A 12,282-nucleotide genomic window follows, 5' to 3' on the forward strand; every position below is an offset into this window, starting at 1 on the left:
TAGATTTCAAACACAAGAAAATTAAATTCTTTTTAAATGTATTAGATTTATCACCTGTAAGTGGTTTCACATTAAATCCTATTACATATTCCAAGTTCATTTTATGTCTTAGTGCAACATCCACTTGTAACAACTTTTTCACAGTATTTAGAAGACACCCATGCTACCCCCAGCCTTAAAAACAAAACCCCTTTTGTTTACACTGATTTTGGCTAAACAGCAAGCTGAAAAAATATCTACTTACCTTCACTAAATGGGGAGCATCCTGCCTGTTCAGCTGGTATTGAGGCAACTGGTCACAGTGAACTATCCAGGGGTGACTGAGAACTTGGGCTGCAGTCAATCTTTGATGAGGGTCAACATGAAGCATTTTGGAAACAAGGTCCTGTCAACAAAGGTCAATGGAAATAACAGCAGAATTTCAACTTTAAAACATATTAATAGTTCAAACTATAAAAGATTCTAGAGGTATAAAAATTATGTTCATCATGTCAGTTTAAAACAAGTGAAAAACCACCCAGCAATGCTAACAGTGTAACACAAAAGGAAGGTGTCCAATTAAACACAGAAAATGTTAGCATTTGAAGCATCCATATAAAAGGGGCATAAAGGATATTGCACACTGAGGTTCAGAGTCTATTTGCTGTCAAAAACAGAATTCTCAAAAATGTAATGCTTCATTGATTTTCATTTTTGAAAGTCATGCTTCCACATGAAGTTTTATCAAAGCACTCCTCACCATGGATAACTGTGTGTGTGAACACTGACAGAACACACACTATTTCTAAGGACAGCTGTTAACTGCTACAGTGTAAGTCACACCTGTTCTTTCCTCCTACATGCAAGTGACTGCTGAAACATGAACAGATCAAAAACAGGAAACAAAATTCTAGGCACATAAGGGATTAGATCAGTATTTTAATATAACAATGAGTGGAACTTAGCCAATCATCTCTGATACAACATATACATTATAATCAACAATGTTACATTGCAATCCATCCCTGATTCCCCAAGAGAAAAAGCAAATATACTTGCCTTAGCTGTGTCTGAAACACTGTTCCAATAACCACCACTGAGGGAGAACTTTCCACTTCCTATTCGGGCCAAAATCTCCTCTGGGGTGTCATCAGGACCATTTGCAAAAGGAGTGTAGCTATTTAACCAAACAAATTCAATGTTAGCAACTTCCATAACCTAGGTCTCAGTGTTATAAATCTGATTGCAAGTTCAACATAATTATAGGCAACAAACAGTCAAACAGTTGTAAATGTAATTTATTTAACACATGAAAATACATGGCACTGACTATCTGTGTGGCACAGATGTGTTCTTATTGCATGTATTTCCTCTGTATCTGGTCTGAAAAGCAGATTTTTCCTACAGCAGTTCAAATACTGGTGGTTCCTGAATTACAGAAAGTATTCCTTAAGCTTTCATATTCTAGTGAAGTACTAAACCAATCCATTCTGTTGTAAATCTAAATGTCAGAGAAAGAATAAATGCTGGTTTAATGCCTAGGAAGAAAGGTGCACCAGTTTTCCTTGTTTGACTATACATACTCTTGCTGCTATCAGAATGCCCCCAACCAAAAAGAGATACACTTAAAACCAAGTTTGTTGCTTATTTATTTTAAATATGAAAATCTTTTATAATGTTAACTTTTACCAAAGTGGCAATCTGAATAAACCAGCATAAAAAGACAGTTGCTATTGCATCTGCTAAATAGATTTTATTTGGAACTTCTTGTACCATAGTTGAATTCCTTATAAGCTTTTATACAATTCATTTCTGTTGCATATACAAATGCCTTTCTATTGCATTTATTATATTCTAACTGCATCACTTCAAACATTCAGTGGCTGGATTTTGCAGACAAACATGCTTTAATGCACTGTATTTGCAACATATATTTTCTTCAATATATATGCTGCTTAATCTGTCTTTTAATTTTCACATGAAACAATAAATTTTTAGTGCAAAATCACCTTTAAGCAGAAATCAAAACCCTAAAATAGAGGAGACAACAGAAGCAAAGATTTTTTCACATCAGTCCCTTAAAACTTGGATTTTACTAAAGGCAAAGCACATTCTCAACCCCAAAGACAAGATTAAGCACTGCTTTGATAGAAACATCTGTAACAATGGGCCTAAATTTATTACTGGTTTTGTTTGTATTGGTTTGGTATTCTACAGCAAAGCAAATTATAATCACCCTTACCCAGTGAGCATGGTATAAAGTAGAACACCAAGGCTCCATATGTCACATGCAGCATCATAACCTTGCCTCTTTAAAACCTGAGGGAGACAAATATTTTTTCTGAAAAAAAAATGCTTAGAAATGCTATAAAAATGGTAAAATTTCAAATTATGACTGTTTACAGAGTGATTCTACAAGTTACACAAGAACAACAAAAAACCAATCTATCTAGCAAAAAAATCCCAGTAAAATACATCAATGCATATAAATTATCCTGGGTTTTACCTCTGGTGCAACAAAATTTGCTGTGTAACATGGAGTCATCAGGAGACCATTTTCTGCTCGCAGTTGTTTTGCAAAGCCAAAGTCACAAATTCGAATTGATTCTGGATTACCAGATTCATCAACATAAAGAATATTGCTAGGCTTCAGGTCTCTGTGAACAACCTAAAAAAAAAAAGAAACCATTAAATACAGTAAGCTAAACACATGAAAAGCTTTTTATTTTAATTGACAATTTTGATACTTAATTTTAAGTCTCCCATCAGTATGCTCAGTTTCCAGAGTTACAGCTTCCACCAACAGCTGCAGTGTTTTGATGCTCCATGGTGTCTGGAGCAAAGAAATTCTAATTTGGAAACTCTTAACTGTAAAACCCCCTCCAGACATCCCTGCCACCCTAATTTATTTGTGCAGACAGTTCCAGATATCTCTTCTAATGGTTGAATAATGTATTTCTTTTTTAACATGCATAACTACCAGGCTCTTTAAATCAGAACCTTTGGTTTCTAATATCTTTTGGAGTCAGGGATGCCCATAGCTGCTGATGTGCCACCTTGCTATGTAACCACAGACTAGATACTAATGGAGTAATTCTGTATTCCATTCTCTTCATTCAGACAGTCTGAATTAATCTCAGAAAAACACTTAAAGCCTGATTAAGAAGGAATAATAATAACAACAACAACAACAACAACAATAACAACCCAAGGAAGTATCAAAGGGTATTCTCCAAGTACCAAAAAAGCCTGTACTGGTTCCCTAGTGTGTCTGCTTTTGCAGTGGCTCAAGATGTAAAATGCTTGACAATACTGGAGAAGCTGCCATGTTCTGGCAGAATTTAAAGCTATGTGATAACAAGCCTTAACAAAACCTGGAATGCACAAGGACAGTCTTTGACATCAGATGACCTGCTATATTTTCTTCACAAGATTAGAAAGCCTAAAGCCTCCAGAGAATTTGCTCTCTGTAAAGAACAGGGTATACACCACTGTAAGGCAGCAGAGTGGATCTAAGTGTCCTCCTTTAAATACTGAAGCAGAACATGAGGGCCTTTATCTTCCTTGTTGTGCTGTGTGTTTCATTAAGGTTACACACAGCTTTTCATGGTTAAATTGAAACAGAAGAGATTGTGAAATATTTCATAATCACATCAGAACAAAAAGATACCCCCAGATTTCTGCAAGTAAGTGATATCTAGAAATCAGAAGCTCAGCACGCTCATCCAAACCTAGCAGGGTTTCAGGAAAGCAGTATGAGACCAAGGGGTAAGAGTGCAGAGGGTCATGTACATTGCAAAGCTGTTTAACACATTAAGTCTATTTAGCAGAGACTTCTCCAGCATGCAAATCCCATGCAATTCTCAGATTTAACAAACCAAGTACCTAAAATTATGGAAATAAGCACCCTGTAAGCTGAAATATACAAATGATATTAAAGAATTTGACTGGGAACAGTGGGTGTTAAGGGGAACATCCTGGCCTGAGATGTCAGTGTATGAGAGAATCAGTTCCTGATTGCCCTCAGTTTTTACCTTTTTTCCCTAATAATAAGTGAAACAACCTTTACTGCTCCAAGAGGCAAATAAAAAAAACCCCAGTTGTAGTCTTGTTGATGTTCTGGGGGGATTCTGAAAGAGATTCTCAAAGGGGTAGAAAGGAAGAAGTGAGCAATGGAAGCAGCACAGCGCTGAGGATTTGGCAGTTTCTAGAACAGTCTGCTTGAGCTGTATGCTTTTTTTGGAAGAAGAGGAAGCAAGGCTCAAGTAGGAGGACAAGTGAGTGTAACAGTCCTGCCCAAATTAAAACACTACTTCCCAAGCAACCAGAATGTTTATGTCAAAGAATAAGTGAAACACCTTCCTATGTTAAGCTGTTTTCCCAAAGGTAAATTTCCATGAGGAAACTTTTCCTGGAAGGGTTGTGGAGACTGCACACAGATGCAGAGACTGTCAAACCAGATATTACCTAATACCATATTCAAATAAGCTCCTCCAGTGTCCAAAGGAGTTTCAACAGGAAAATCCACTGAAGATATGAGGGACTCTTCCAAAAAAGAATTAGACTACTGAAGTGCCCACTATTTACATATGTGGCCAGCTCTGCTGTGGAGGTGTACTTAATGTAAGACTTGAAAATTTACAAAAGCAAACATTCCAAAGTGTGTGTGGTGTAATACAAATTAAAATGTCAATGTTTATGGATATCTACAGTAAAGAAACTAAAATCCCTAAAATCCCTTACTTGATGCAAGGACTCTGGGCATCTTTTAGCCACATGTGGCAAGAATGAACCAAGCTATGATTTGTTATTCTATTATGTATATTTCCATACAGAGGTATCAAGGTTTGATCATAATTCCCATGGGTGCTGCTGGCCAAGGACTATAATCTGTGCACACAGGCTCAAAAACCAAACCACACACATGAGAAAGTGACTGGAGTGATGAATCACAGAATGAGACACCAGATAACTTTGATCATAAGTTTTCTGAAATAATAGCTTCCAGCCATGACAGTGTGTACTGAATTGTTATTTAAAATAATTTGAATACTATATATTCCAAAAAGCATCTTTTCTTGGGTAACAACATCATGTATTAGCAGCTTAACTTTTTCCTTGCACCCTTATTTTCTGCTTTTTCTACATCCCCTTTTTCTTGTTTACTTAAAAATGCAACACAACTTGTCTTTCTTGCCATGCAATTATCACACTGTCCTTCTCTATATTTGAACTACTTCTTCTGTCTCCAAATTAATTTCCCAAAGTGTTAATTTTCTATCTCCTACAAGTTCCTGACCCTATGGCACCAGAGTTACAAGTCATAAACCATGTTCTTCAAAACCAAGAAGTCAAAGGAGTTTCAAGTATGACAGGTGGAAAATAAATTTTCAGGGTAAGTCACGGGACAAGACTGAAGTTGCATTAGGTCCCATGGCTATACAACAACACTGGTCCTAGCACTTCTTCTTGGACTTTCTTTCCCTCATATCCTGTCAGTAATTATCTGCATATTCCACAGAACTGCTGACAGACTGCATAAAGAACAACAGAAACAGTTGCATCATCTCAGTTATCTGAACACATACAGAGCTGATAAGGAAAGATTTGATTTCAACACAAATTCCGGCTGCAATGTAATTGTTTACCAAAAACTACTTAATTACCACACAGAAGAATGTATCAAGATACAAGTTTATGCTTCTGAAAGAGAAGCTTTCAATGGCAAAAAACATTTTGTCTGAGATGAAAACTTACCCCTTGTGTGTGGAGATATTCAACCGTTTTTGTTATTGTGAACAGAACAGCACTAGCTTCTCGTTCTGAGAAAAATTTTTGCCTAAGAATTTTATCCAGCAGTTCTCCTCCTTTCATAAGTTCTGTTACTACATATACATATTTTCCATCATCATACACCTGCAAAAAGTACAAAAAATTTTAAACTTCAAAACATTTATTCTCTGCTGTCTTCTGTGAAGCACATAGAGATAGTGCAGGTGTGTCCACAAGCTGTTTTCTTCAATTGCTTTCCCCTGATTTCATAACCCACATGTTATATCCAAATGTTGTGCATCTTCAGAACTGAACACAAAACAGCCACAAAAAGGCAATGCTGTGCCAAAATAACATAGAAATACTAGCATGAAAGTGTTTAAAGATAAAAGGATAAATAACAGGTAGTTTCCCCCACACAGGTTCACTACAACAAAGGAAACCAGACATGAGAAATTAAGTAGCAAAAAATGGAAACTGGTCTAATTAGGCAAAACCAGAGCAAGTTCAAGCAGCAATTATTGCACTAAATTAAAAATATAAATAGAGATCATTCCAACAGTCAGACAAAAAAAAAAAAAGGAAAAAATAATCAAAATTTATCTGAAATAGCCACTGTGAACAGTGAAAAACACCTAAAAGTTATACATCAGTCTGCATATGAAGACTATGCCAAAGTCTAAAAGTATTAAAAGAAGCATATTTTATCCCTTACTTCTATGGAAAATGGCTCAATTTTTGCATGGATTTTATCATCCAGGCAAGCATTTGAGAATTCTTTACATTCTCACCAGAGGGCACTACAGACTGAGTGATACCAAAGCACATTTAAGGTACTAACACTTCAGCATTTCGTTTCAGTTCCCCTTCCACAGAATCACAGACTTGGGCTAAAAGTGCCCTTAATGATCATCTAGTCCCAACCTTCCGCCATAGGAGCATATTTCACTAGATCAGGTTGCTCAAAGCCCCATCCAACCTGGGCTAGGAGTTCCAATTTAATCCAGAAACCATTCCTGCTTTAGTGAAATCTTTTACAAACTGTTTCCCTTAATTTTTTCAACCTACTTTTATGGGGATGTCGTAATTGTTATTTTCAGTAAAATGTGTGAAATAAAAAATTCCTTGTGTTTAAGTAGAAACAATTATCAAAATTACAGTAAAATACAGTTAGGAAGAGATATCAGCTAAGTAACAGAAAATAAGAATAAAAAAAGAAGTTTTTATCCCAATTCCCTGGTCTTCAGCTACCTGGGAAAAAGTTGCTAATAAAGTTCTAAGCATCAAAATTTTTTTCTCCTAACAATACTAAAAGGATTTATTTTCTCAGCAAATTAAAAAAAAAAGAATGCTAAATAATTCTGTGGGCCTTACAAGCTTACGATCGTAAGGAGATGAAGACATGATGGGTTTCTGTGCTCTCATTTAACAGGAATTTTTCCCCCATGAAATAGCTGAGCACCTGAATGTGTTTGTATTAAGACTTTAAATATAACACAGTATTCCAAAGCAGAATGATCTAATTCTAGATACAAAACTGGACTTTTTTTATAGGCATGCTTCCTCTAATCCTGGTATGACATGAAGAGATCAGCTTATTTCATTTGACATGACAGAGCACACACATCTCAGTATTGCTGAATTTAAGCAAAATTTGCATTTGATTACTATTTTATCTGCTGGTCCTGTCTGCCAGCCAAAAAACCCTACAGATAACTCACCCCAAACAAACCATTCCCCTTGCACCAATGGTATCACCAGCTTAAGTTGTTTTACCATCCTCTAATGGTATTACCAACTAAAGTTGTTTTTGAACAAATACTGCTGAAGTTTTCTTCACAGATGCACAGTATCAGGCTAAGATCACAAACGTGACACTACTTTTTAAAATTAACTCTGAGCACAAGCCACAGGTCAGTCATGTTGGCTCTACAAGGTAAAGTGGAAGAAACTATAGTGAGAAACAGATGTAGGTGTATGAACAAAACATAATGCAAGGGAGAAAGAAATCAAGGTTTTTGCCAAGGGAAGTAAGATTTTACAGACATATTATGAGGTATTTTGAAATCATAAATAAGCACTTGGACAGGGAGACTGGATATCTTGTATTCAGGTTTCTAAAATGTTTCTGAAAAAATTCTTCAGGCAATGCTTTAAGTAACTCAAAGCAGGACAAAAGTTCTGTTACAGAACAGTAACTATTACATAAAAAGGGTACAATACTTATAATGGTCTGGCACAGGAAGTTTCTAGGTAATGTTTTGTTGGAAGCTGTGTGCTTCCTCCCTTCTTACACTGTTTCCTAGGCATGCACCAAGGGCCTCTGTCAGAGGCAGGATATTGGATAAGAAGGATATCTGAATTAGCACAATATAGCTCCTTTTGTTTATATACTGTGTAACTGAAAAAGACCACTGATAACAATCAGAAGGAAAACCCCCAGAGGACTGTGCACTGCAGAAAGAATTTGGTCTCTTGAATATCCATTGTTTCAATCCAAACACCTTCAGAATTAAATTACATAAAAAGGCTGAACAAGAATGAAAACTTCCATCTTAAGCAAAATTCAAATATTGCTGCATTCCTTCTTGAAATAGAAGAAAAGACAGAAATTGTTTCTTGCAGAATAATAATTTCCAAAGCTGGCACTTAAATACTGAAATATTTTATTTTGGCACTTCAGATTAGAAACATTTCATTCTTGATGTGGAACTAAATGAAAAAATGAGGAAATCAACAGTGAGTTTTATTTTTACAATAGTACTCTAGAGTTTGGTATACAATGGTGCTCTAGAGTTTGAGACCTGAAAGCCAAATACTCCTTATCTTCTCTGAAAGCTGCAATAGCACACCACTATAACGTGGGATATGCAAGCAATCTGCCCCATGGGTCTGCATTAGGACAAGAAAAACTTAATGCCAAATTCTTACAGATTTACACAAGATTCTATTACATATGAATTCTACATCTCTTTACATCCTTCCATAATCTTGCTTGGGGAACTGATCTTGAAGCAGAAGTGAGTGAGAATTACAGCCTTTCTCCCTTGGTGGGCTTAAGGAGGTTTTTTTTGGTAGTTCTCCTATTTGTGTGTTGCTGTTGCTGTGCATGAAAGATGGTTCCTGCTGGAAGATGACTGATGATAATAAAAGATTAATTACAGAGTGAGATAATTCAGCATATATTGCAGCTGTTTAAGACTGCCTGGATTTCTGTTCTCAATGTAAAATTTTCATCATGCTTAAGTTCAGGTTAAGTGCTCACATTCTCATGTTTGTGTTCCTGCTTAAATAGCATAAGCTGTGTTATGAATTAAAATAACACATGAGCCCAGCATGCGGCACTAAAAGCACCAGGAATGCTGATGCAGGTTCTGTTCAGCACAGCTCCTTCCAGGTAGCTTTACTGTCCAACCACATGAAACAGAACAGAAAGTGGGACTGTAATTGCGGCATCTTGCTTACAAGAAGATAAGCTCCCTGGTGGGCTTCCCTGAATATCTACCTTATTTTCTCTGTCCAAGAAAGGGCCAAACAGTATGATATCAATAAAGTGAAGACAGATTATAGTAGATCAGCTTCATGCAGAGTTCTCTAGTGCTCATCTCCACAGTATTTATGAGCTGTTGTTTTAATGGCTTCAAAATGTCTGGCAATCTCCTTTCAGCTGAGCTCAGCTTCCTGGAAATGGTTTGCTGTTTTGCCTGAGGTTTGGTTTGGGGGACCAGAATATTTCCCTGCAGTCTAAGAAAGTCATTAAGCATACGCCTTTTTAATTTTTAATCCTCTTCAATGAATAACCAAGGAGACAATTTTCTTTTTCGGTTAGGTCATCAGAATATACTGTTCACCATGAAAACCCTCTACCTCCCAGCTTATATTATTCCTTCCTTTTTATGGACAAAGTGTTTCCATGGTCAGAGCAAATAACAGAAGGAAAAAATACCTAGATAGTGTTCATACAGAGGCCAGATAAAGATAAAAAACAGTGAAAACCATGGACATGGAAAGATTTTGTCTACTACTTGTAGTAATACTACTTGAGTAATACTTGCTACTGTCCATGAAAAATACCTTGGGTACTGTGCTAACAATAAGTCCTTTGTTATATAATAAAATTGCTTCTGATTTATGTAAGGGAAATCAGATTTAAAGTTAACTAAGCAATCAAAAAACTTCCCTGATCCTTTAAAAACACAGCCAACATTAAATAAATTATTCTTGCTAGGATTTATGAAGGATGAATTATTTGACTCCTTAGAATAACGCTGTACCACAATATATGCATCTTTAAAAGAAAACACAGACATCCCAGAAAAAACCTAGATACTACTGAATAAATTGCACTGTTTTATATTTAAATACTGAAAAACATGAACATAAATCTAAAAGATGTAGCTTATCATCTCTCAAATTAGAAGTTATTCGGAATTGTAATACACTAAAGGATGTGTTTAAAACACCACTTACATCTTTCAGGGTGATAATATTTGGATGCTGTCCATAGCGCAGCAGGATTTCAATCTCTTCTGTTGGATCTCTTTTGCTCTTGTCAATAATCTGTTAAGAGCACATACAGAAATGGGCATAATTCTTTTTGTGAATCTAGTGTAATGCTTTGGTTTGCTTATTAGCATCAACAGTTAAGCAGTATTTATTGTTGCAAAAGGCAGAGATTATAACCAAAACCAAGTTTGTTAAATTGGAAAAGCAAGGCAAAGCAAAAAATGTTGGGAAAAATGAAAAAATTTCTTTTGAAAATGATTTCAGAGGATAAGTGACCTAACCTCTTTGGCTGTGATAAATAATGCAAGGCTGTTCAGCAGCTAAGACTTCAGTGATCCATTATTTAATAAAATGGGAAGTTCCTAATTTAACACGAGATACTGGTTGGATGATGCTAATCAACAGATTTTCACAATGCTAATCTCAAACATTTGGTGCAGTAAAAGAAAGCAGGAAAGAAAGAGAACAAAAAAAAAAAGTAAAAATAAAAATCTCTCAGAGTTAATTCAAACACATTCATTAAAAAAGTCCATTTGAATCTCTGGCTCTCAAGTTCACCTTGTTCAAACAAGCAAAATAACATTTACCCTACTTAAATGTACTCTTGTTCTTCTCACTTTTTTCCTCTCCTGAACAGCAGAATTTTCTATAGTGTCTCTTCCATTGTTATGTTAGCCCTTCACCCTTATGCCCATACTGCTACCCATCCCCTGCTAACACATCAGACACTGGTACCTTATTCTTTTTTTCAAGATTCCTTGAAGAAAAAAACGCCCTAACAGAGGCAATAGAAACGCAAGTGAATCTTCACAACAAATGTTATAGCTGAGGGAATTATCAGCTATGCCAGGACCTTCTTGCAGTTTCAAGAAATTACTTCAAATTGAAAGGACAGAAGTCAAATCTGTTCCTGGCCAGAACCAGAATAAAATAAAGTATTTAACTACCAGATTAAAACTGGAAGGTTTAGAGGAGGCAATCTACATACTTAATTAATCTTTGCATTTTAAATAATTAAGTACTAAGCTGTTCAACAATTCAAAAAGAGAACTGCCCCATAGAATAGGATTTAAAGACTGCCTTTTTTTTTCACTTATAAGTCTGCTAATCCATACTCTTGCTTTTGGTCCTAGGTAATTACACAGAAAGATAGAAAACCTTATCATTGCAGTTCTGGGAAATCTACTGATTCCAAGTGAGAATTTAATGCCTTCAAAGGAGTGCTAGAAAGCCCTGGAGAATAACAAAAACAACATTAAATACCTTGCTGAAAACCAGGAAGCCAAAACAGAGCTGAAGTTATTCTGGAAGTTATAGCAGACTGAAGACTGTTATGAACTCCTTACCCATAGAGGAATTTATGAATTTACTTTTATAGCTGCACATAAAATATTTTTACATTAAAAAATTAATCTTAATCTCTGTGTTTCTCTATGGCAAATAAAAGATGCCCAATGCTAAAATCTGAAAAGTGTGATTTGTAACAAAATAATTACCTTTACAGCATATTCCATGTTTGAAGCTTTATGAACACATCTCTTGCAGACAGAATAAGAGCCAACTCCAATATCTTCTTTTACTTCATATCCATCAGTAAACTGAATGCTGTTCCTGTGCAACTGCTACCAAAATAACATTATCAATTAATGAATATTCTTAATGTGTAACTGATTTTTTTATTAAAATAACTTTTAAAAAATTCCTATTGATTTGCTTAAAATTTTAACTGATGACTCTACTAGGTGAAAGTGGTCAAAATCCCCACTACCTTCTGTTCAAACTTACTATAAGATAAATTATATATTACACATGCTATAAATCATGCACATTCTAAGAAACTGATGGCATTATTTTTCTGATTGCTGCTTTACTAATTTTAAGATAGAAACTCCAAACCAAAGAAAACCAGAAGACTTCAAGATAAAATAGTGATACAACAATGGTAAAGAAGTATCACTGTTTTCGTTATCTGAATAGACAGAATGGCAGCTGGAAAATTCAGACATACTGAATAGAATCAGATTG

The 12,282-nt window shown here is 35.5% G+C and overlaps 1 protein-coding gene across 2 annotated transcripts in view; it reads right to left on the reverse strand.

Moving 5' to 3' along the window:
* RPS6KA3 (ribosomal protein S6 kinase A3) overlaps positions 1-12,282 on the reverse strand; it is a 73,480-nt gene that overhangs the window by 4,910 nt on the left and 56,288 nt on the right. The window contains exons 15-21 of one of the 2 annotated variants that reach the window (XM_054271420.1): positions 11,754-11,876; positions 10,222-10,311; positions 5,737-5,895; positions 2,486-2,647; positions 2,222-2,298; positions 1,039-1,156; positions 245-385 (exon numbers count right to left, since the gene is read on the reverse strand). In XM_054271420.1, coding sequence (XP_054127395.1) covers positions 245-385; positions 1,039-1,156; positions 2,222-2,298; positions 2,486-2,647; positions 5,737-5,895; positions 10,222-10,311; positions 11,754-11,876 — 870 coding nt within the window. Of the gene's footprint in view, positions 1-244; positions 386-1,038; positions 1,157-2,221; positions 2,299-2,485; positions 2,648-5,736; positions 5,896-10,221; positions 10,312-11,753; positions 11,880-12,282 lie in introns of both variants that reach the window. The other variant, XM_054271419.1, reaches the window with a different exon arrangement.

Source organism: Melozone crissalis, unplaced genomic scaffold, assembly GCF_028551555.1.
Source record: "Melozone crissalis strain CALT ecotype California unplaced genomic scaffold, PUWL_Pcris_2 ptg000013l_1, whole genome shotgun sequence".
NCBI classification, from domain to species: domain Eukaryota; kingdom Metazoa; phylum Chordata; class Aves; order Passeriformes; family Passerellidae; genus Melozone; species Melozone crissalis.